This window comes from Polypterus senegalus, chromosome 8 (assembly GCF_016835505.1).
Source record: "Polypterus senegalus isolate Bchr_013 chromosome 8, ASM1683550v1, whole genome shotgun sequence".
NCBI classification, from domain to species: domain Eukaryota; kingdom Metazoa; phylum Chordata; class Cladistia; order Polypteriformes; family Polypteridae; genus Polypterus; species Polypterus senegalus.
This window is the reverse complement of record NC_053161.1, coordinates 66,285,135-66,306,848: the sequence shown is the minus strand read 5'-3', so window position 1 is coordinate 66,306,848 and position 21,714 is coordinate 66,285,135. Positions and strand designations below refer to the sequence as shown.

The window sequence follows — 21,714 nt, the reverse complement described above, 5'->3', positions numbered from 1 at the left end:
AAAAATGTGTATCCCTCTATGTTATACTCATCCCCACCATTGTTGTTTAGCCTGGTTTCCGTTATTGCTATAATACCATAATTACACTTTGCTACATACAACTCCAACTCACATGTTTTATTTTTGATACTTCTAGCTTCAAGGCAAGCTATTTTTAATGTGTTACTTATTTTACTTTTACATTTAAATGTTGGGTTAGAATTTACATTACTATACATTTTTACACTACTATTTGTTCCTCCATGTACAGTTCTAAACCTGGCCTGTCGTAAACTCTCTGCCCCCCCATTCCCTAGTTTAAACAATCCTCAACTAACCTGCTCATATGCCTCCCCAACACATTGGTGTCCGGTTCATAAGTAACCCATCACAGTGGAACAGGTCCCATCTGTTCCAAAAGCATTCCCAATGCTCTTCTATCCTGCACCAAGATTTAAGCCAAGTATTAAGCCTTCTAATCTCCTCAGTCGTACCTGGACTGACATGTGGCACAGGCAGAACTTCAAACAAGACTACCTTGTCGGTTCTACTTGGCATCTGTTGATATTGGGATTGCAAGAACTGACAGACTACTCTTATGTATGTCATTTGTTCCAACATGAACAGTGACAACTGGATCCAACCCTGTTCTGGCTAAGAGTCTATCCACCCTTCCAGGGAGGTCTCCCACCTGTGCATCTGGAAGGCAACACACCATGCGAGGCTATCTGTCTCTGGAGCAAGCCTGCACTTCAATCACCCTAATGATTGAGTCCCCAACTATCACTACCTCTCTCTTTCTGAGAACTTGTTCTGAAGTGGCATGTTGGGGCTCTTCATTCCTGCCTACCACCTCAGAATTTTCAAAGACACCATCCAGCTCCACAAGGACCTGAAAACAGTTTGACATTTCCAATTCTGGGGTTGATGCCCCCAGACAGTGTGCACACTTTACCTTGCCCCTTGTGACTGTCACTGTGACCTACCTACCTATCTGGCCTTGAGTCTCCTCCTGTGCCACCTTAGGGGTGCACACTATCTCTCTAAGGGATACCTGAGCCAGGTCCGCCAATTATCTGCTACAATGCAGGTCAGCCAACACCTCCACCAGTTCAGCAACCCTGAGCTTGAGATGCTGAATCAGCTGGCATCTCCTACAGATGTAGCCCTCATAGAAGACTGTCTCCTCCAAGCCGTCATCTAAAAAAGTTCAAAATCCAACAGGACTTGAATTGCCCTGGCCTCACTGTTAAAAGTTGATTTAGGATTACTAAAACTGGCTTTTTAAATTAAAATTAAATGATTTAACTTAAATGGTGAAACAAAAAAATTAAAACAATGAGATTAGATTACATTATAGAATGGCTACAGCTGTTTTATATCTTCTAACCCCCTAAACTCCTGTAATCTTCTCCCTCTCGACTGCCTGCTGTTAGTTCTTCTGTGAGGTTACTTTAATATTCTTTATCTGCTCTCCTAACTTAGTGCTCCTCTTATTACTTACTTGCACTCTCCACTTGCACTGTTTGTACTTCTGTGTATTAATAAACAGTTACAGTGCCACTCTCCTTGACTGCTCTTCTTCCTGACAGCACCGCTGAGCCTTCCCTCTTATTACTTTGAAGTTAGCTGGAACCCTTTTTTTTTTAAATGAGGAATCACTGTTTTTGTAACTTATTATTTATTCCCACGACACTGGTTATTTACTTACTCATTTACTTATAGATGCTGGTAAAGCTACCACTGCTTTCTCCCCTGCCTCGTTGACAGTAGTTCAAATACAAAAAATTTGAACACAAGAGTAAGTAGGCTCTACGCCCTAGGAGCCAAGTTACCCAAACTATTCTATAACATTTCAGTAATTATTCACCACTCTGATGCTGATCTTTCTGATCATAAAATAGGTAATTACAATAGCAATTGATGAGAAGAATTCATAATTAATTGCAGAATTACAGTATTTGATGGTTCCTCTAGAGTGCCTCTTTTTCTTGCACTATTTGGCTGAAAAACTAATCAGAACATTGTCATCTCATAACAGGCTTAAGTTTCAAGTTTGATATATTTCTATCCAGCCATTTTAGCTGTAGACCATCCTCAAGAAACTGTGACACAAGCACGCACTCACACACCCACACACAAACAGACACCTATCATCAAGATCTCGATGTTTTTGGTATTGGGGACCCTAAAACGCTGAGATGTGTTGAAAACCGGAAATCAAAAATGTTCATGAATCTAAAGCTTTTGCTTCTCTCCTTAGATGATAGGTTATTCTGGGGGAAGGCGCATAGCAATTATAAAAAAAAAACAAAAAAAAAAACAGGTACACATAACACGTAAACACACCCGTAAACACCCAGCTGATTTTGCTCCTGTGTGGGCAAAAAAAAGCAAAAATAAAATTCTAAAGGGAACAAAAACTTTCCTGCATAGTTTCTTAGCGCAAACCAAAACTTAAGTTTATAGGAGCAAAATGTCTTTGTTTTTAATGAACTCTCACACCACAGAAAACACAAAAACTCTCAGCAACTCCCAGCTGCTTCTCTCTCAAATGCAAAGATGACATTAGGACATTCTGCCATAGTGGACCCTCAACTTTGGACTGCCGTGGATATGTTTGTGCAAATTATCTGTATTTTCTCTCATAGTGGCACTTCACATTGCTACTTTTTACTTAAGCCACGGTTTTAGAACACATGAGACAAACTGGTTCTGAACCACCTGCAGGCAGAATGAACATATATTGGTTCGTCCATTCATCTTTGAAAGTTCAGTTTTCTGCATCTGCTTTCCTTTTTATTGAACAAGCCATGCTCCCTGTCACTCTTTCATTTGTTATTTCCTTCTGCGGCATCTGCATGTTTTACCCATGCACTGTAACAATCTCACTGATTCACTCTCTGTTTTTTGACACAAATAGACACGCACACCTCAAGAAGGAAAAATAAAAAAGCTACACGAATGTTATTAGGCATTCTCATTAATTCATCAGAAATGTGTCACAGTCCGGATAGTCCAGTCACTTGTTTGATCCATACAGATGCCTATACTAGAGACTTATTTATGTGATAATGACATTGATTTGATCTTCTTATAGAAACATGAAATAAAAAAAGCATAATTTTTACTTTTGCAACTTTTCTTTAGCATTGCAGAACTGCCATGAATGCCTCCCATCTCCACCCCTTTCTTCCCACTCCCCTGCACATAGGTCAGTATGTATGAATCAAGAAAATGAACACCAGTGCTACGTATTGTCATGTGGCCTATTGTTGTGAACCACATAAAATGAAATGTTAAATAAACTTTTAAATGAACATTTTATTTTATAAACTTTTTATACGTAGTATACATTGAGAAGTCAAGCAAAATTATACTTTTTATTGACTAACCGAACAGATTACAATGTGCAAGTTTTCAAAGCAGCTATGGCCCTTTCTTCAGGCGAGATGTAATCTTTTTAGTTAGCCAATAAAAGAGGTCATTTTGCTTGACTTCTCATTGCATCCATAATGGCTAACACAGTACAAACCCCTAATACTATAAAAGTAGTATATAAATATGGTACTGGATATGTATGTAATTGTTTAGGTACACACTTATTTGTATCATTGTTTCATAATGTTAAAAAAAAAAAATGCCACTGTGATCAAAGCATTGCCTAAGGCGTTTGCCTTGTGGCCGGCCCTAGATGCAACAATATTTTTTAACACGTTAAACAGGACACATTAATTCCAAAAATTAGTGTTAACTTTCAGAGGCCTAATATAAATTTTTATATATAGTCATGTATGTGTGATGGGCGGCACGGTGGCGCAGTGGGTACCACAGCTGCCTCACAGTAAAGAGACCTGGGTTCACTTCCCGGGTCCTCCCTAGGTGCAGTTTGCATGTTCTCACCGTGTCTGTGTGCGTTTCCTCTGGGTGCTCTGGTTTCCTCCCACAGTCCAAAGACATGCACGTTAGGTGCATTGGCGATCCTAAATTGTCCCTGGTGTGTGCTTGGTGTGTGCCCTGCCAGGGGTTTGTTTCCTGCCTTGCGCCCTGTGTTGAGCCCTGTCTGGCTCCAGCAGACCCCCGTGACCCTGTAGTTAGGATATAGCGGGTTGGATAATGGATGGATGTATGTGTCACTGGGGATCATCTTCCAACCTCAACTGATGTTAAGTGATACCACTGCAGGATAAGAGTAGATGTTGTCGCTAATGGTGTCTTTTCTTTCTCCCACAGCATGAGTAAATACCCAGTGAGGGCATGCACTGGGTCACCCCGATCGTGACGACTAGAGCAGTCTCCCGCCCAGCCATAAAAATGGATGACACTGAAAGATGCCATCTCATTTACGATTAGGAGTCAATAATGAACAAGTTCTAATATGAGATCTGAGAACTAAAGACAACATTAGTGAACTATGTATGGACTGATTTTTTTTGACCAGTGTCTTTTTTGTTGTGACTTTGTGCACCCTTTTGTTTAAAATAATTAAATGGGACTATTGGCTGGAACCCCAACAATTATTGGTGCTTTGCTCGGGTTTTCTACTGGTGATCAGTGGTGGTTTTTCTAAGGCAAAGACTAGTGTTCAGGCAATTTACCATATTGTATCCTGTCTGACTAGACAGGATGTTGCTTTCCAAAACAATGAAAAAGCAGCTTAAAAAGAGACGGATTAATAGTATTATTTGTGAAGCAGCCAGCGAGATGTACTTGACACACACACACACAAAAAAAAAATACTGCTACATGCCTTTCATGGCCATGGAGTAAGAACATTCTGGCCAATTATTAAATTCATGTAATCTAGAGGACTTCATTGATGCTGGCATCACTTTTTATATGTAGGGTAAGGTCTTACCTTTCCATGGCTTGTCTGTGTGCACATACACATTCACTTGTTACAGTGACAGCAGAAAAGAGAGTGTCCTGCAAAAATAGAGCACATTTGCTTATGCTGTGCCTTTCATTCAGTAATACAATATTTATTTATTTTGTTAATAACAGCTTATAAATTACAGTTACAGCTGTGTATGTGTGCATTGCTTTGCTTAAAACTGCAAGTGTGTTAAAAAAGGATTTTGGTTGTAGATTGTTTTTCTAAAACTATATTTGACCATACCTTTCCACATCCCAACACTGAAAAAGCTTGATTGGTATGGAAAATGTAAATAAAAACCAGAAAGCAGTGAATTTGAAATAATCTTTGATTTGTAGTTTACCACAAACAGTATAAAGACAAGATATTTAATGATTAGTTTGGTCAATTTCACTTTTTCATAAATACAAATTCATTCTTGTCATTGAGGACTTGCAACAAACACATTCCAAAAAAAGTGTGAAAGGGGCCATTTAGGGTCAATAATGAGTTAAAAAAGAAAATGATGATGGGAGTAGAAACAGGTGATTCTAAACAGTTGATTGTAATTATGCTTATTAGAATTATAAACAGGAAAGGCCCTAGTCAATTAAAAGAAAAGTTGGGCCAAAGATCATCAGTTTACCCACAAATGTATGAAATGATCATTCAAAAGATTTAAAAACAAAATTTCTCAAAATTCATTAGTCGTATCATCAAATAATGGGCTGTTATATTTTTTTTGGTCAAAGACCATTTACTATTATTTATTAATCACTGCTTTCTGTTTTTATTTGCATTTTCCTTAACGTTCCAACGTTTTTAAGGTGAGGTTGTAATACACAAAAAAAGACAAAATACAATTATAATAAAATAAAAATTATATTACAGTATTAAAAATACAGTATAATGTTTTTGCATATTTTATAAAATGCAACTCCTAAAAAATGTATAATTTAGGCTTTAAAATCAGAATATTTTCATCTGTTTCTAAAATTACCTACACACACTGTAGTTCTCCAACAAGTAATCTATAACCCCTGCTGTGCTTGATAATGAATTAAAAACTTTTTTTTCCTGCTGTGAGGTAATTTTCTCCAACATGTACATTAAATGGTGGTGAAAACAAGTGAATGGAGTCCCATGCTTCATAGCAATGTCAACCCAGTCCCAAACACACTCCAGTGGTGTATCTTCACTTCCGGCAAACATGGCAGGATTTGCTAACAGACCTCTTGCCGCCATTACACCTGATAAAAATACAAACAAAAATCAAATATACATATTATATATATATATATATATATATATATATATATATATATATATATATATACACACACACATATATATATATATATATATATATATATATATATATATACACACAGTATATATATATATATATATATATATATATATATATACACACATACAATATATATATATATACTGTATATTTATAGTTGATTCTTTCATTAATATATTGCAAACTCAAAGTAAGACAGCTAAAGACGAATTGATTTACAAAGCCTACGCATTAACTTATACTGTAGTATTTGTCTTATTATTGTCTACTAAATGAACTGAACAGAAGTCTCAACCAGCTTTTCATATTAGAGAATGGCATGGAGATGAAGACTTCAGTATTCTGCCAGCCTCAGGTACAAATCATGCACCAAATATGGACAGGATGCCATTGAGCTGAAGGACACACAACATCCCTAACACATTAACACATAAACACATAATGCTAATTGGAGACTTTGTTTTTGAGATGCGAGGGGAGACCTACAAATATGTGGAAAATCTGTGTAGACTTACAGGAGAAATGTTCATACTGTACACAGACAGTGGCAAAGCTGAAGAATAAACTTGTTTCCCCAAAGCAGTGATGAAGTAATGATAATCACTGCACTACTTTGCTGCTCACATCGTAATAGTTTCATTATAAAACTGATACTTGTAAACTGAAATCTCACTAGTCACTAGTAGAAAAGTATGGATTCAACTCGGGGTTCTGAAATTTTTCATAATTTGCCTAAGTTAACTTGAGATATTGGTGGCTCATAGGAAGTAGAACAACTGCAGAAATGACTTGCAATATGTTATTTGTACCTGAGTGAATGTAATAAGGTGAAGATCTTTTGACCATCACTAGTACAAGGTGGTTAGTTGACAATAAAAAGTATGGATTCTTACAAACATTTAACATTTATTCCAGCTCTCAGCATCATTAAAAACAACTATTTGTCATATCATTTACTTTGCTTGCATTCCAAGTTAAATTTGAAGCTATACCATCAACTCCTGTTAACAGATGAATGTCTTCTACATCTCTGAGACTTCTTATATCACCATTAGCCACAACAGGAATGGATACACTTTCTTTTACTGTCTTTATTGCATCGTAATGCACTGGCTGATGTCGTTCCTCTGTTGTTCTTCCATGGACAGTTATCCAGGACACTCCAGCAGACTCGGCTTTCCGGCAAAGGTCAACAGTTGCTCTGATATCTCTATGGATTCTGAAAGATTCAACCAGAACAACAATTAAAGACTGGAAGTATTGCATGTTGGTAAAAAAAAAGTACAGGCAGTACAAGACTAACAGACATGTTTTATTTCAATACCAACAAGATGCCCAATAAAAGAGTATTCCTAATTCTAACTGATAGTAACAAGGAGATGTAAGTAGCTCCTGCTTACAATGGTCACCATCCCTTCCCATCCCTCAGCAAAACACTTCTGTGCTCAGTGACTACACACACAGTGTGGCAACATGCAGGATGGTCTGTAGATGTTTAAACTGTGTGCTCCTAATGTTCCTTTGTTCTGACAGACAGAGAGGAGAGAGAGAGAGAAAGAGAGACAAACCACCTACACATCTTAGAATACAAAAAAGGATTACTAATGGTCAGATATTTCAGACAACTCTTTCCTCGGTTACAGTCAATATTTACCACCTTCACTTGTTAGCTTTTCAGAAACAATGCGTTTTGACATAGAATTAATTAGTCATCTTTCATACATACAAAACTGCATGTCTATAAGGGCATGTTGCTCCCACAACACTGCTCATGGAAGATGGCAGGCTACATAGAAGCTTATTGTACAGACAGATCTTGAACATGAGTATTTTTCTAGCTTACAGGAACTGTAACAAGTAAGCGTTCTAAAAGTTTATTATACCAACACACTATGACATAAGGGGCTGAATGTTTGGCCTAACACTTTACAGTTGACAATCGACATAACAATGTCTTTAGAATACAGATGGAAACTGCAGGACAAAAAGCACAATGTTTGTAATTGCAGAGGTATGTAAATGCAGTATGGAACTGTACCTTCATTGAACGACTGCAGGAGGTCAGCTGGGATAATTTTCCAATACGTTGTCACTTTTGTTACCTTCCATTATTATTACTTCAAAAAATAGTGTTTAGGTTTATGAAGACATATTTCTTTCTGTTCATATTTGTTGTGATTGTAACAAAACAATTATAGAAAAAAGGTGAGCTGGATTTATCAATTTATGCTGTGTTCTGTACTTCTGAACTACATACTGGCATTTAGAATGGGAATGGTGGCACTTAAGCTGTGTGCACAGAGAGAGAAACCATATAGGCAAGTTATTCTCAAATAGAAATCATACATTTTCCATGTGGTATGCAACAAAGACCAACCAGGGTGGTAGAAGGAATGTACACAGCATACATATTCAAGGAGGTTAATAATTACATCAATTATTTTTCCAATAAATATACATTATATGTGTAAACAACTCATTATTAATACCTTATTTTGATTGAAGTAGAAAACTCAGGAATACAAACTTGGTTCCTGACCTGCCTCACCATGTCTCTGACCAGTTCTGGGTTATTGATGAGGCAAGCACCATAACCATCTGACACTGCCCACCTACAAATAAAGAAAATCATGCTGTAATAGCTGATTAATCCCCATGTGATTTAGATCTTTAGAAGCATTGCCTACATCACTGTAAATACTTTCAACAGAATGTAAACAAAAGTTTAACTAATGCAACTTAACATATAATTGCCAAAATTTAACAGATGGCATGAAATACAATAAATTAACGTAAAAAGTCAAATAACTGTAAAATATCACCAATGGTAATCATTAGTTTACAAACAAGAAACCACTGAGTTCACTGCAGCAATGTAATTCACAAGGCCTTTGTAACAAAAAAAATCTTCATTACATGTAGTGTATCTTACTGGGTCTGTTACGTTTTCTGATTCCTAGTAATAACAATAGTTCTGGTATATTTCGCAAACTTGTGAAATTCACAGATGATACTAAAAATTAGATGAATTGCAGACACTGAGGAGGAAGCAAAAACAATTCAAGAAGACCATTACAACCTTCAGAACTGGGTATGCAACATGAGGGATATTGTAATACTGTATAGGAGGCAACCTCCAATAAAAGGATTTAGGGGTTTATGTTGAAACATCATTGTCACTAACTAAGCAATGTGAAGAACCGATGAAAAAGGAAAAAAAATGTTAGGGTATATCGTTAAAAAGGATGAATATATATAGAGGGATATTATGCTGATTATATATTGCACAAGATAGGCCGCATCTGGAGTTTTATGTGAACTTCTGGTCACCACACTACAAGAAAAAAATAGGTGCACTTGAATCTGTGCAGAGGACAGCAACCAAATTGAATCCCAGGACTTAAGAACTTAAGAAAATTAAATCTGTTTAGTCTCGCGTGGAAGGGACTGCTTGGAAATCTAATCCAGGTCTTCAAAATTCTGAAAATAATTGATAAAGTAGATAAAGCAGAATTCTTTTAAGTAAATGGTGAATCACATGCTCGAGGACACAAGTGGAAATTAAGTGAAAGTGCATTTAAGACTGAAGCCTGTACAAACTACAGAGTTATACAGTTGATGCAGAAACCTTAAAAACCTTTAAGAAAAATCTGGATGAGTTATTGGGACAGATTAGCTAAACAAACATGCTTAATGGACTGAATGGTCTCTTCTCATTTGTCAAAATTCTTACATTCTTATGAGAAGCAATCGCAAACCCCATGTTTATCTTTATGTTTTGATTAGCTGAATATTTTACATTCTCTCTGGTTTTCTTAAGGACTTCCAAACTCAATAAATTGAATTGTGGCACTAATGACTGGCCTGAATTAAGAATTTCTTCTGAACACTGTAGCATTGACTGAATACATTTGCTGTTAGGATTACATGCAGATATCCTGCAACTTTATCTGTCATTTAAAAAAAATGTATATACTCTTAGTGATGCTGCATCTCTTTCAATGTACCTACCTTTGGGGGCATCCACAGTTCAAATCAATTCCATTGGCAAATGGTGCTACTATGGTGGCAGCATTAGCAAGGATAAGAGGGTCTTTTGCAGCAAACTGCACAATCAGAGGGCGGTCAGCTACAAGATAAAAGAATTGAAGAATACAATGAAATATTAACTTTTTTAAGAAGTCTATTAAGTTGTTCTGGTAAACACAGTGACTGACCTCACAGCTCACAAGTCTCTTTTCTATTCTTCTTTCACTTTCTCAGAAAAGCAGAGGAAGAACCTTCAGAAGGTCAACCACTACTATAACTCCACTGATCTGGGCTATATGACAGAGTGGCCAGACCGAAGCCTCTCCTCAGTAAATAAGCATGAAAGCACCTTTGGAGTTTGCATAAAGGCATGCAAAAGGCTTATAGGCTGTGAGCAACAAGATTCTCTGGTAAGTATGAATAAAAGTACTGATTTTCCAATTTATCTTTTTTTTCATTTAAACAAGTCTCAAGGTCAATCTTTGTTTTTGGCATCCGATACAGTAGATGGCGCTAATGTGCCTTTTAAAGCTTTCTACGGAAAAAGCACTTTACTATCTCTCACAGAATGAGAAGGGCCTGACTGCAGGTAGGACTGCATAAAATGGTGTGTCCTCCTCCACTGAAATCAGCATCTTAAGACACTTAAAGCAGATGTGTGGACTACAGATTCAAACAGTGTGTGAGTAAAGAACAACTAGATAAAAGCAAAGCCATATATATGTTGTGCAGCTCAGAAGTTAAATATTGTTGTAACACAACAGATTTAAGAAATCATTTATCCCAATGTCAGCAATAAACATAATCTCAATCGACATCCAAATGAGTACAGCCTAAATAATCTACACTGGAGATGGCAGGTAGCTCTAAGCTTCCCCTTAATTCACTTTGTCACCAAAAAATAATAATTTATAGGAGTTTTTATCCGTAATGATATGAGAACCCACACTGAGCTTTTGACAAATGATTTAAGTTTTTGAACTGTGGTATACTATAACAAAGAAAAAGCAAATAAGTTACTGTACCTAGGCTTTGTGAAGATCTGAAGCAAAGCATTGCCACGTCTCTCAGGTCTGTGGAGAGAACAGCTCTAACTTGCGACAGCTGAGCATCCAGGGCAGCAGATTCCTACATGATGAATCATATGTGACTACATTGGAAACAATAGGGCACCTGTGGAGGATGTGTTACAGACAAGCGTACTGCATGCCAGTCACACCAGGAGCAACCTCGCTGCCTGTACAATATGCAGAACTGCCAAGATGGCTGGCTGGCTGGCTGTAGTTGCAGAAACCTTTCTAGCATTTCCAATGTGCTGATCCATTGCATAAGCACAAAAATCACAACTTTGTGCGTTGGCAAGTCAAATAAACTTGCTTCTCTTTAAGCACATAGCTAGCTGTACTGCTACAGTGGAAAAAGTTTGCAACATACCTCAATTTGCCAAGCAAGCGGGGCAGTTGTTGGAATTTTCAGAGCAGCCTGCAATACCAAAGTGAGCATGTGCACAAAGCAGCCAGCGTGAAGTATCTCCTTAATCTGTACCACATAGATCTTATTAGCGGATTTGAAAGTCACAATGGCCAGTTCTTTTTCTTTTATGTTTCATCCATCCAACGCCACTGTCAACAAGCTTTAGCACCAAATCCACATTTTAAAACAACAGCACCACTTATTTATATAGCACATTTTTATACAAAAAAGTAGCTCAAAGTGCTTTACATAATGAAGAATAGAAAAACAGAAGACACAGTAAGAAAATAAAATAAGTCGACATTAATTAACATAGAATAAGAGTAAGTTCCGATGGCCAGGGAGGACAGAAAAAACAAATAAAAAACTCCAGACGGCGGGAGAAAAAAAAAATTAAAATCTGCAGGGATTCCAGACCATGAAGACCGCCCAGTCCCCTCTGGGCATTCTACCTCACATAAATGAAACAGTTCCTTTTTGTCCGAGGAGGAACTGTGAGGACACATTTTTGAGACTGATTGATGTGACTTCTACACGTGACCAACTGAAGATGTGTTTAACTGGCAGAATTATAAAAAGACACAAGTTTTCCCGCTGTATCTTTAATTTTGACTAATTCAAGATTATTTAGAAAGTCCAACAGGGGAATGAAACTGGCTAAAAGTTTGGTTGAAGGGTGTCTACATAGATTTCATGAATCTGAATCCACTGTACATAAGCATAAAATATGGAATAAGTAGTGCAGCATTCCTGTACCCAAATATAGCATGCAAAAAGATACATAAAATTAAACATGTAAATTTTGAGCTTCTGGAATTTTACATTTATTTCAGAATTCTGTGTGTACATTTGCACATTTCTGATTCCTTATACTAAATGTTTACCAAATGATCAATAAATCATACAATCACAGAATTATCTCTGTAGTAACCTGATGTGACTGCAAATTCCCATGTCATTAATATGTATTACTTTTTTCTAATTTAATTTATTTAAAGTATGTAACATGTCATACAATCAAGTCAAACTTAACAAAACTAAATTCAATTCAACCCCCACCCATGAGAAAGAGAGAAAGGCCAACAGCCACAGTAAAACTTTTGAGAGTAGTAAAGAGGGAAAGGAGTCATTCTCCGCAGTATAAGTGCTTATTCTAAAATATTACTGATTACATCCTGACTGGTTTGAAGTAAATGGTAACCTCTGGTAGAAAGTTAAGTTAAAAACAGTTAATTTGCATATAATTTTATGAAAATGTACGTAAATAATTAATTAATTTGGTCAATGGCTCTTGGAAAAAGGACAATTAATGTTATTTTCTAAATTTCAGGAAGCACTCCACATTCCTTTGACAACTGAAACAGACTCTATCAAAGAGTGCTAAATGATCTACAAATATGGCTTTATAACTGAGGACCCCAAGGCCAAGAGCTTAGCATTTTGACATTACAAATTTAAAATATGATCTAACATCACCAATAGCTACAGTATGTCAGTATCTGAAATTCAAGTCTCCCATAATTAACTTGCCTATGGCCAGGCTGCCAACCTTGGCTTGTGTCATTAGTTCATGGATAACAGCAGCAACAATCTGACTGTTAGCAAACGTAAACGACAAAAAGTATGATTTTTTTTTCATATTGCAAACAGTATGTGGTCTTTGATTAAGTGCTAAATGTTCGACATTCCTTGGACATATCTGGTGTTTTCCTTAGAAAAATAAACACTCTTTTTACTTTACATTTCCCAAATTTATGGGCTTAGTTTCTCTTTTAAATCATCAGAAAAATGTGGTGCTGTTTTGCTTCTTTTAGCTAGATTTCTAAAAGAAGGACCAAATGGAACCAAAGATTTTTTAAAAACAGCACTAACAATGTCAGTAACACTGTAATGTCTTCAGATTCTACAATTATTAGGTTGTTAGGTTTAACTACACACTATTCTGTCACTCAAGCTTAAAAATTCCGTTGGGCTCTTGGGCACAGTGCTTATGTGGTTAATTTAAATTAATCAAATACTTATTCTGTATGTACAAAAATGTAATGATATCATTCTTTCCTTATGTAGTGAAGTTAGATACGGTTTCAGTACAGGCTCAAGTATTCAGACTGTCAAAAATTTTCACTTTATATGCTATGGATGGGCAATACCATTACAAAACATAGCATTTCACTTATATACATATTAACCACCTATCACAATTCTTCACCAAGTTGCAGAAATGTCAGAAATTACACTGTTTTTAAACAGATTAAAACATCCAGAGTGGCATTACTGGTAAACTGAAGAAAAGAAGAAAATTTAAAAGAATGACTCCATGGTGGAAGAACACATGGTGGTGGTGTGCTCCTCTTGAAGGGGGCTATTTTAAAGTAGACAGGGTTAACATGCAATCATTTTCATGACAAAATTCTCCTTACTATGAATATTATTAATTTTATGACATACTGTGACAAATGGACTATATTAAGCTCCTGACACTTTTGGACTTAGTAAGTCTTAATCAATAGTTTTACTGACTCTACATTAAAACAAAAGGTTGCCCTTCACACCAGTCTACATGTCTAGGTGTGTTGCCGCTTGCTCAGCACCAAGACATATTCTTCCCTATCAAGCGCAGAGTCGCACACAGCAGAGTTACACATGCTTTGCAACAAACTTCAATTCAAGTTCAACACTAGGCTTCCAAACAACTGTGGTCATTTTAATAGCATTGTACCTCTTTACACCTCTTTATTATTTGAATTTGCTTTTATTTAGCTAGCCAGGATTCAAATTATTTTAGAAAGGCAAACTATTTATGGTTTTTATAGAATATACTGTAAATTATTAAAATACACTACAGTTTTCATTAGTATCCATCTTTCTAAAATAAATGTAATATGTACAAATGTTTTTTCATGGAAGAAAATTTGACATTTCAAGTTTTTTTCCATATTTTTATGCTGTATAACTAAAAACGACAAATTATATTTGTATACAATACATTTATATTTAGAATTTGTTTTAAAAAAATATTACAGAAATTCTTGTCAATAATACTTCGTTTTTTTTCAAGCCTCCGTAAAGTACATGCAATATGATTTTTGCCTCAAGTTTTTCTGAATGCACTCAATCCATTCTGAAGTGGTGTACCAAAAAATCATCAAGGAAATGAAGCACATTCTTGGTGAAACATAAAATCTCATGTTATGCTGAACTTGTCAATAGCCCTAAGGTAAGACTTTGCTAAACAATTTTCATTTTTAGACAACAATTCTTGTTTGCCTAAATAAATGTGGCAATAGTTATTATTCAGCAAAACACCATATAAATGTGCAGTCAGTCAATATCCAACCCGCTATATCCTAACACAAGATCACGGGGGTCTACTGGAGCCAATCTCAGCCAAAACAGGGCGCAAGGCAGGAACAAACACCGGGAAGAGCGCCAGCCCACCACAGCCATATAAATGTACAATGTATAAATGATTTAACAAGGGGGACAATTACTTTTTCACATATTTTGGGTTTTGTTCCTGCCTTGCGCCCTGTGTTGGCTGGGATTGGATCCAGCAGACCCCTGTGACCCTATGTTAGGATATAGCGGCTGGGACGATGACTGACTGACTGACATAGTTCACATAGTTCTTTTTCCTTAATAAATAAAATCATTACTTAAAAACTGCATTTTGTGTTTACTTGGTTATCTTTGTCTAATATGTAAATTTGTTTGATGATCTGAAACATTTAAGTGTGACAAACTTGCAAAAAATAAGAAATCGGGATGGGGGCAAATACTTTTTTACAGCAGCGTATTTGGTAGTAAGTAAGAAAGAATAAGAGTATGGCCAACAACCGGATTCAGTAAGTAAAAATAACATGCAATACCTTTACTTGTTGTGAATTCACTGTCTCTCGCTTTGACAGATCTGACAAAATCCGCTGCAATTATCATTGGAGTGAAGCAGAGGTCACAGTCATATTTGCGAACCAGCATCCTGAATGCTAATCTAGAAAAGTATGAGGTGAGAACAGAACATAATTTACATTAGCTTCACAGTTATCTTGGTTATGTTTTCTCTCATATAATAATGACCAAGGATGATTTTTATGGGCATTGAGAGAATATCAAATTTCGCATAATTTTGCAACTTACTTTGAATAGCGTACCATGGGAGCACAGATTTTCAGAACACATCCTGGCTGGAATAGCTCAGCTTGATTTGTTGTATTCATTAGAATGTCCTCTTTGCATTCACCTAAAAGAAAAGAGATTATATTCAGTTGATCATTTTACTCATTATACATGAAATTGATTCTCAAAAATTACAAAATGAACACAGTACATCTGAAACGTGAGAGCTAATGTGGTATAAATGGGTCTGGCACTGAATTTATACTAAGTTCAAAGATAACATTTCACATTTAACCTATAAATGTTAACACTTTACAATTTTTTTTGATTTAAATACATTTTTCTTTGGCACTTGTTAATTTTTTGGAGTTTTTGAAACTTAGCTTTTCATTTCTAATTTGATTTTGAAGTAGGGCCTGTTATTTTATGGTTATGTTTTGGAAATGTCAGGATGTCCGCGGGAGAATATCAAATTTAAGTTTCGAAAGTCTGTAATATTTCCTCACTTGTGCCATTTATCCAGGGACGTTACTGGGCATAGGCTGTCTAGGCAAGCCCTCCAGTGGTCAGGGCACATTACTGCAGCTTCTTTAGGGATTCCAATCTTTATTTTGTTTAGAAAATTTTTTTCCAGACTGGAGTACTAAGAAATGTTGATGTTGTGCACCTCAGCGGTGACTGCACCTTCTGCACTATGCAAGGTACAATCTTTTGTACTGTTGCATACACTAGTGCAGGCAGTGTATCAGGCAGCTTGTATGGCACGTATGTAACAGACAGACAGACAGAGCCGCTTCAATTTCGGCAGTTAGCCACCAACAGAAATCAGGAGCTGGGACTCACCAGGGTCTTCCCACATGACGTGCAGCCTGACAAACAGACACACAGATGGGTCCTAGTCCCCTCCTCCTCCTCTTGAAGCGCGGTGCTGCAGGGTGAGTGACAGCCAACTCGGGTGCAGTGAGCGACAGAGTCCAGGTAGGTTACTCCTGTCATTGCCGCTACCCACTTGGTATTAAGTTGAAAAAGTGAACCTGAGGAGAAGAGGTCTTGGAGATAGGAGTACTGGCACTGCAGCTGGGAGAATGTGGCCAATACACCACCTGGGATTTTTACCTAATACATACACTCTAAGGGGACATTACGCAGGACACATTTTGCACTATACAAACACAGTGTCTGTTGTCCCCCCAAAAAATGGTCCTGGTGGTTACACTACAAAGACCTGACTGGCCTCGAAGGGAAAGCACTGGCACAAGAAATGGAAGTTACCCCGGATTGTCTCAGAATTGCAGCCACTACATCATAACTATAGTTTGTGCAGTGTAAAGCTTCTCACAGCTGAAGCTTATAAAAAAATTACCTAAAAAACTACAATGTCATAAGACCATCTCAATGGCCTGACAATGAAGAGCATTAACAGAGACATATCTAGGAATATAGCACACAATGATGTTATAAATGATTTGGCTACAAGTCAAGGTGTGTCCGATTTTAGAAAGACTTTTATTTGCATTGTTAAGTCCCTCCATTTACCAGGGATATGTTTCTAATATTATTTATTTGTCATACTTCCTTTTTCTGTATAAAGTTTGTAGAGACTTAAATAGATTATTTACATGAAAAATGGCTCTCTTTTATTATTTTATATATGCTTTGTATGTTTTGGCACATACATCTGTGGTATCCAGGGTGAACGTTTCCAGTCTGGTGGTAAGGCTGTCCTCCTGGCATTGCAAGCAATCTTTGCTTCCATTTGAGAGACAGGTGTCATCCAAACTGACTAGAAAACGGGACTTGTCGTCCCTATCTGCAAAGGGAAGGGTGATTGCCTAGATTACGGCAACTACAGGAGAATAACAGTGCTGTCAGTGCCTGGTACGGTCCTTGCTAAGGTCATCCTCAATCGGATGCATGATCACTTGCCCACCTATCAGCAACCAAAGTAGTCTGGTGTTATGCCTAAGAAATCTACCATCGACCGCATCCAGGAACTGAGAGTTCAAATTGAGTGCAAACACAAATATTGGCAGAGTTTCGTTTTCATAAAGCACCGCACTCAGCTGATCGAGCTGCCTGTGGGACATCCTGAGACTTTGTGGGATCCCCCCTGAAGCTGCTAGATATCATGGCTGGCCTGTGCACTAGTACTGTGATTACTGGGCAGATTGGATTATTCCCAGCTGATTCTGGGGTTTGTCAGGGGTGTGTTCTTTCTCCTGTTCTGTTCAATATTTGAATAGACTGGGTGTTGACCAGGGTTGTGGCGTCCAGGAGCAGTGGGGCATCTGTTGGTGAAGATTCACTGACCTTGACTTTACTGACAACGCTGTGATCTTCGTGGCATCAACGGAGGCTCTAATTGTTGCTGAATGGGGAATCTGAGTGTCTGGGCTTGCGAGTGTCCTGGATAAAAACCAAAATCCAGGCTTTTAATTACCTCTTGGGTACAACCATCAGCAGTGTGTCTGTTTGCGGAGAGATTGTCAACCTTGTTGAGAGGTTTACTTACCTCGGCAGTGACATTCATATCTCTGGTGACTCCTCCTATAAAGTCAGCAGACGGATTGGGACAGCATGGGCGGTCATGAGGTTGCCGGAAAAGGGTGAGTAGTGCTCACAATATCTCTGCATATGAATGAAGGTCCAAGTCTTTTGAGTCACAGTGTCCCTGTTTTGCTATATGGTTGTAAGACATGGATGCTATCCAGTGACCTGAGATGAAGACTAGACTGTACTGTGTAGAGTACTTTGTCTCTTCGAAGAATCCTTGGATACCACTAGTTTCACTTTGTGTCGAATGAGCAGCTGCTCACAGAGTCCCGAATGAGGACATTACCTGAATTGTATGGGAGCGTCAGTTACAGCACTATGGCCATGTGGCCCTTTTCCCCCAGAGGGTGATCTGCCTCGCAGAGAGCCCGGGCAGCTGGACCAGGATGAGGGGACGACCACACAAATAGATGCTCATTTCCAGAGTGTGAGACTGGACCGCGTATCTGCCTGGCAAGGTCCAAAGGTGCTTTATTGTGTGGTGGGTGCGGTAACGTGTTGTACCAGGGCATGCTCCCCAACCTGACCTGACGTGGTACATACACAATTTACACGCAAAAGAGTTCTACACTTATATAATCATTTTATTATTCTATTTACATTTAATTTTTTTTAATTAAATAAATGATTAACCTGTTTTAGCAGGATATTTTGTGTGTATGAGTATGGTGGTGTGAAAGGGGCCGGGTTTGGGGGGCATATATTTTCTTGCCTTAGGCACCAAATAGGTCAGAAACGGCCCCTGCTTTTACCCCTAAAACTAGGTGTACCTGACGAAAATAACAGGTTCTCGCGCAATGAATCTTACTAAGTGTCTTAACACATAAACGTAAAAAAGCCTCATATAATGTTAAAAGTTGTATGAAAGCAGATGCATTTGTGACGTATTAAGATATGTCAGTACAATTGCATGAACAAATTATAAAAGAATTACATTTCACTTTGTTATCCTTAAGATAACTACCAAAAGCAATCATAAAAGCCACAACGATGCAGATTCACGAAAGACACGCGATTAACGTAATGCGGAGAAACCTATGATCTTTATTATTTTGTATAAGCCGTGAACGCAGTGAATTCGTCATTCCGAGTTCCTAAGCCAAAAGCAACATTCAAAACAAGGTTATTATTGGCTAGTGTTGATTTTTTTTTTACATACCGGCATTTCAGCAGTAATCCTTTAACGGAAAAAAATAATTTGACACGTAAAGAAAAAAATCGAATTACACAAACGAACGTCACCCGATCTCGTTACTTTTTTTAAAAAAAAAAAAAAACAGTTTAAATTACAATAGTTTCGTTACAGTCTCCCTTCAGATATTTAAGAAAACTGAGAATCTCACCAATGCAGCTCTGAATAAACTCAATGCTCCAGATAGTTTCATTGGCGTCGCATATCAATGACGCGCTTGTTGGTGACGTTTGCGCAAGCCGTCACTTGAAGTTTACGTCACAGTCAGTCACTGTGTCGGCCAACATGGAAGGAAGTAAAGCTGCAGCTTCCACAACAACCGAGCTGTTAAAAGAAGGTAAGGACAAAGTTGTCATGCTGAAACGAGTTTGTAACATAATGTTTAAAACGTTTCCATATTTGAACGTTGCAAAGATTTTGCTAGTTTTAGATGACAACCAGAAAGTGAAGGTACAGTGGCGCAGTGGTTAGAACTGATGTCCCACCACCCTAGGACCTCTGGTTCAGTCGCAGTGTGCGTGTGCGTGTGCGTGCTGGTGGACCATTCTTTCAGTGAATGAGTGGCATTCTCCGGTGTATTTTCCTACTTGAAGACGTGAATGTTTGTTGTTACTGCGCTGTACTAACATGCCGTCTTAGGTTGCTTCCAGTTGTCTGGGGTAGACTCCAGCGATTTCCAACGCAGTGTTGAAATAATAGGCGAATGATTGAGAGGTGTCATTTATCACTTGTCTTTTTTATTCACTTGTCTGTCTTTTTTATGTTTGTCAAAATCGCCAGTTGATTTTCTTGCTGTAAACCTAATGCGATAGTTAGACGTCCCTTATAAAGTCCAACTATGTTCATTTTTATTTTTAAACTTCACTAATGATAATTTTCAAATGTATAAAACATTGACCTTTTCTCATGTCGCCGTTATGTTGTTTAAATAAAAGCAAGTTAAAGAAGTACACTAGCTAATGTCCACTTTATTCTGATGGTTTAGGTAATGGCAGTAAAAATTAAGTTATTTTACGTTCGTGGTGTTATTAATAACTAGAGTTTCTAGAATGTTTGGTTTGCAAAGTTTAAGCTTTAAAATTCGGGATTGTTCTTTTCTAAAATAGATTCTTGAGTAAAGGTTGATGTTTATAAGTTAGATGTTTATAAATGATAGAGTCCAACAGCTGCCTTATAAATCAGAGTGAATATTTCTTGCTGCATTCATATTCAGTCTTACTAGATCTCTGTAGATAACTTAAATTATTCATTCATTTTCCATTGCTTATCCAGAAATGGTAGAAGACTTTCAGTACTTTTGCATTAAGTATTCTTAAGGTAAATTAGTTATTTTTTATTGCGCATTATGTAATCTTTTGAGCAGTGTTTTAATAGAACATGAATACTTGATCTACATGATACTTGGGCAGAGAGAGTTGGGTACAACTATATGTATATATGTGTATATACTGTGTATATATATATATATATATATATATAAAAAAAACTTGGTTGACACCTTTATCCAAGGCCACTTAAAACATCTGAGAAACAATTGGTTACATTTCTTTAGTTTTTTTTTTCCAGCTGGAATACAGACAAATAAAGTGACTTGCTCATGGTCATACTGCTACAACTTAGTAGTAGTAGTAGTAGTAGTAGTAGTAGTAGTATTGCCACATGTGAAATTCTTCCTTGCATTTTCAACCATGCAATGCATCACCACTCCTCAGCACCATGATAAACAAGAATGCATTAAATGCAGTTGTCAAAACAACATATCAACTATTTTCCAATTTACACACTCGCCAGCCACTATATTAGGTACACCTTGCTAGTACCAGGTTGGACCCCCTTTTTCCTTTTGAACTGCTGTAATTCTTTATGACATAGATTCAACAAGGTGCTGGAAACATTACTGATGGAATTTAGTCCATATTGACATGATAGCATTACACAGTTGCTTCAGATTTTTTGGGTGAACATCCATGATGCGAGTCTCCTGTTTCACCACATCCCAAAGGTGCTCCATCTGAATGTTGCAGCAGAAATTGAGACTCATCAGACCAAGCAGCATTTTTCCAAACTTCTGTTGTCCAATTTTGGGGAGTTTGTGCAAATTGTACTATTGCCTTTCTATCAACTCTAACCAGTCTGTCCATTCTCCTCTGACGTCTGGCATCAACAAGGCGTTTTCACCTAGAGAACTGCAACTCACTGTATATTTTC

General features: G+C 37.3%; 2 protein-coding genes across 4 annotated transcripts in view; one reads left to right on the top strand and one right to left on the bottom strand.

The window, feature by feature from the left end:
* Positions 1-4,037: 4,037 nt before the first annotated feature.
* Positions 4,038-19,744, bottom strand: dus4l (dihydrouridine synthase 4-like (S. cerevisiae)). Of its 3 annotated transcripts, none has more exons than XM_039761198.1 (8): positions 19,658-19,744; positions 15,783-15,885; positions 15,515-15,636; positions 10,155-10,272; positions 8,633-8,755; positions 7,136-7,362; positions 5,835-6,084; positions 4,038-4,905 (listed from the first exon to the last, which is right to left on the bottom strand). In XM_039761198.1, the coding sequence occupies exons 2-8, from the start codon at positions 15,860-15,862 to the stop codon at positions 4,878-4,880; spliced, it is 948 nt and encodes a 315-aa protein (XP_039617132.1). In that variant the 5' UTR covers positions 15,863-15,885; positions 19,658-19,744; the 3' UTR covers positions 4,038-4,877. The 3 variants fall into 3 exon arrangements, with proteins under 3 accessions (XP_039617132.1, XP_039617133.1, XP_039617131.1); XM_039761199.1 differs by lacking the exon at positions 19,658-19,744 and adding an exon at positions 19,474-19,651; XM_039761197.1 differs by lacking the exon at positions 19,658-19,744 and adding an exon at positions 16,605-17,167.
* A 6-nt stretch (positions 19,745-19,750) lies between these two features.
* cog5 (component of oligomeric golgi complex 5) overlaps positions 19,751-21,714 on the top strand; it is a 565,478-nt gene continuing 563,514 nt past the window's right edge. The window contains exon 1 of the mRNA XM_039761193.1: positions 19,751-19,843. Coding sequence (XP_039617127.1) covers positions 19,792-19,843 — 52 coding nt within the window. The 5' untranslated portion in view covers positions 19,751-19,791. The remainder of the gene's footprint in view (positions 19,844-21,714) is intronic.

Coding starts and splice junctions, on each gene's coding strand:
- dus4l (XM_039761197.1), bottom strand. Junction 8,756..10,154: donor AACTGTGGATGCCCCCAAAG/GTAGGTACATTG, acceptor CTTTATTTGTAG/GTGGGCAGTGTCAGATGGTT. Junction 6,085..7,135: donor TCTGTTAACAGGAGTTGATG/GTATAGCTTCAA, acceptor TATTTTTATCAG/GTGTAATGGCGGCAAGAGGT.